A 3,412-nucleotide genomic window follows, 5' to 3' on the forward strand; every position below is an offset into this window, starting at 1 on the left:
AATTTATTGGTAGGATTCTAGCTTGGTACGACAATGTTGGCTCAAAGGAGAAGTTAGGTTGCTGTACCATTTATTAAGATGGTCCTTACTTGGGACCTCTTTTTTTCCTGAAATTGATTCAATTATTAGTTCCCACTGATGGCTTGGCGTTTGCCTTTTATCTTAATTTGTTCTCTCTTTTGGCTGCAGATTAGCCAGAAAGGGGATGCCGCCACGGAGGAACCTGAAAGACCTGGAGCCATTGTGTCCAATCACGTTTCGTACTTGGACATTTTGTATCATATGTCTGCTTCTTTTCCAAGTTTTGTCGCCAAGGTTAGTTGATAGATATATACTCTTTGGTAGCTCTGCAAAACTGGGTGTCGTTTTGGCGAGGGCATTAACATTTATTTCTCTTTTCCCTCATGATTTTGATTCTGAAGAGATCAGTGGGCAAACTTCCTCTTGTTGGCCTCATTAGGTGAGTTGTGAATGACTTATCTTAAGTTCTTGAAAAAATCTCTGTACCTCATCTCAACTTCTAAGTGTCCTTGTTTCTGTTATTCGTTTGTATTGATCATCTCACACTTGATTATATCTTATTTCGTTGTTTTCTGGCAGCAAATGCCTTGGTTGTGTCTATGTTCAACGAGAAGCAAAATCGCCTGATTTCAAGGGTGTATCTGGTATGTGATTCGTACAAAACGAAGCAAAATCTTTTTATTCTTTCCAAGTACCAAAAAGTCTTCAGCTAGTGTATTCTTTTCTAGTATTACTTCCTTTTGTTGGTAGTCTGTGTTATGCACTTGATAATTAAGAAATTTATGACCCTAATCTCTGATGCTACTATAAATAGTTGTCATACTATATATCTAACCACTGTTCTTATCTTTGTAGGCACTGTAAATGAAAGAGTTCGAGAAGCTCATAGGAACAAATCTGCTCCAACTATTATGCTTTTTCCAGGTTCAATATTGCTCTCGTAATCAATTTGTCTACCAAACCATCATTGTTTCCTTAAAACTTCTATTTGCTCTCACTGCAGAAGGAACAACTACCAACGGAGACTACTTACTTACATTCAAGACAGGTGCATTTTTGGCTGGAACTCCTGTTCTTCCGGTGATTTTAAAATATCCTTACGAGCGCTTCAGCGTGGCTTGGGATACAATATCCGGGGTGAGTATTTCTTGCTAAAAAATTGCAGTTTTCCCAGAAGTTCCGCTTTTAAAAAACAGGTTTTCTTTAGTCGAGTTACAAGAATCGTGTTTCTTGTTTTGCAGGCACGCCACATCTTATTCCTTCTCTGTCAATTCGTAAATCACTTGGAAGTCATACGGTTACCTGTATACTACCCATCACAAGAAGAGAAAGATGATCCCAAACTATATGCTAGCAATGTTCGGAGATTAATGGCCACCGAGGTATTGCTTTGCCAACTGCAGCAAGACTTGACCTGTATATGTACTTTTGGCTTGCGTGTTATTGCTTACCAACGTTTGGTTGTGCTTGTCTTTCTGTTGCTTTCAGGGCAACTTGATTTTATCGGATTTGGGACTTGGCGACAAAAGGATATATCACGCAACTCTCAATGGTAATCTTAGTCAAACCCGTGATTTCCATCAGAAAGAAGAATGAAATATTACTGGCCTGACAATGTTTGTAATGTAGTAGTCATTACCAAAAAACAACCATGACTGTGATTGAATGAATAATGGATCTTTGATGATAATAAAAGCCAAATGTTTGATTACAAAACTCAATTCTATGTGTGTCTCTTTAACTACTGTGTTATAGTGAGTTTTCAATAAATCAGAAAAGAAGCTGTGGATGGGATGGAAAGTTTGGGCATGTAAATCTGAAGCATCTCTTTCGTGTTCGTGCAGGTTTGTTTTGCAAAAGCTAATATGGACACTCGATATTCGTGGTCCGTATATTTCATTTATTCATAGGAGAAGGAAACACTTTTAACACAACTATACAGAGAATACATCTCATTTCTGAAACTTGTATTTTTTTTTTCCTTTTTTGTCTCTGTTTCCATCTGAAGCAACTTTAGACACACACATACACACACAGCAAATAGTTCTTCGTCCTCTTAAAAACTTCAATGAAGAAGATCAATGATTCAATCCAATGCCAGGTTCAAATCTTGCAGGCGAATTCAAAACTTAGAATATATAAAGTTCTTGATTGATTTTGTTCTAACAGGAGGGACAACGGTAGCTTAACCAAATAATACATGGTACTAAGCTTCTTTCCTTCTTCCTTATGGACGAGACGAGACACAAATTTACAAAAGAATAAACAAACAGAACAGAGCTATAATAGGGTGGCACATAACTTTGATGAAAACTAGCTTAGGGTTCTTCAGCTCCTTCATCTTCTTGTATCATGTTCACAAGCATATCGACTTGCTCTTTTAACATGGTGTTCTCTCTTTCAATCTCTGTCCTCTTGCTTCTCTCTTGTAGCAGCTGAAGTTGCAGATGCTCTAAGCACCGTGAATCCTCTTCTAGCTGCTCGTTTAACCCATCTATCTCTCGGTCCTGTCACAATCCCTTAATAAAAAATCCCCAACAACCATAAAACATGAGCAAAAACCTGCATTATTATTATGTATGGTTTGACTTACCTTTCTGTTCATTTCTTGGACAGCGATTCTTCGCATGCTCTCAACTACATCAACATTGACAAGCTTCCTCTTCTTACCGATCAACCAGCCTTTAGGGTAGTTGGCAGCCTCGAAATCTGGCGGTGGCAACAACGAATCAGCCGCTGTTGGTCGCTTCCCGTTCAAGTTTGTAATGGGTTCAAGTGGCTCAAAGAGAGCTTTTCTTTTCTCGGACAGAATAGGAGTTGTGGTCATTGGTTCCCCAACTTTCTCGGTCTCCATTGCTGTTATCTCGTTCTTCTCTGGTGTGACCTCCATAACAGCCTCGGGTGTCTTGTCTGGGTTCACCGATGCTGCAACCAAAATAGTTAAAGCTTTGAGTTCCAAACTCACATGCAAACGGATCAGAGCAATTTACTTAAGTTAATAAAAGTTTTTGATTTTCCAAGCAAAAGCTCCATGTCGAGATCTCTGAGCACATACTTTAAGGAGATAGGTCACAGGAAGCTAATTCAAGCATGGCTTACACGATTAGTACTATGAGAGTGCTCAAAGCCCAAATCTTTCAGACGAGAAATAGAAAGGGTAGCTAAAAAATAATGGATGGGTCAGTGAGAAAACAAGAAAGAGAGGAAAAGAAGAGAACCTGATCTTTTCCTTGATTTCCACGCGATCTTGGTGGTAGAGACAGGGAAAAAACCTCCGACAAAACCATCACTGACTGTCTTGTTTGTCTGCGTATTCTCTTTCTCAAATCCAACCCCTTTCTCCATCTACCTCTAATCTGAAAAACCCACACACGAATTTTGGAGAAGGAGA

General features: G+C 39.0%; 2 protein-coding genes across 4 annotated transcripts; one reads left to right on the forward strand and one right to left on the reverse strand.

Moving 5' to 3' along the window:
* On the forward strand, nucleotides 124–2,131 carry LOC104703336 (lysophospholipid acyltransferase LPEAT1-like). Of its 2 annotated transcripts, XM_010419344.2 has the most exons (8): nucleotides 124–315; nucleotides 423–460; nucleotides 601–665; nucleotides 877–945; nucleotides 1,025–1,158; nucleotides 1,263–1,403; nucleotides 1,510–1,573; nucleotides 1,866–2,131. In XM_010419344.2, the coding sequence occupies exons 1-8, from the start codon at nucleotides 139–141 to the stop codon at nucleotides 1,883–1,885; spliced, it is 708 nt and encodes a 235-aa protein (XP_010417646.1). In that variant the 5' UTR covers nucleotides 124–138; the 3' UTR covers nucleotides 1,886–2,131. The 2 variants fall into 2 exon arrangements, with proteins under 2 accessions (XP_010417646.1, XP_019083552.1); XM_019228007.1 differs by lacking the exon at nucleotides 1,866–2,131 and having other exon boundaries at nucleotides 1,510–1,742.
* On the reverse strand, nucleotides 2,157–3,412 carry LOC104703337. Of its 2 annotated transcripts, none has more exons than XM_010419345.2 (3): nucleotides 3,240–3,412; nucleotides 2,615–2,946; nucleotides 2,157–2,528 (listed from the first exon to the last, which is right to left on the reverse strand). In XM_010419345.2, exons 1-3 carry the CDS (start codon nucleotides 3,364–3,366, stop codon nucleotides 2,340–2,342), a joined length of 648 nt encoding a protein of 215 aa, XP_010417647.1. In that variant the 5' UTR covers nucleotides 3,367–3,412; the 3' UTR covers nucleotides 2,157–2,339. The 2 variants fall into 2 exon arrangements, with proteins under 2 accessions (XP_010417647.1, XP_019083553.1); XM_019228008.1 differs by having other exon boundaries at nucleotides 2,422–2,528; nucleotides 2,692–2,946; nucleotides 3,240–3,406.

The sequence above is a fragment of the Camelina sativa genome, chromosome 7 (assembly GCF_000633955.1).
Source record: "Camelina sativa cultivar DH55 chromosome 7, Cs, whole genome shotgun sequence".
NCBI classification, from domain to species: domain Eukaryota; kingdom Viridiplantae; phylum Streptophyta; class Magnoliopsida; order Brassicales; family Brassicaceae; genus Camelina; species Camelina sativa.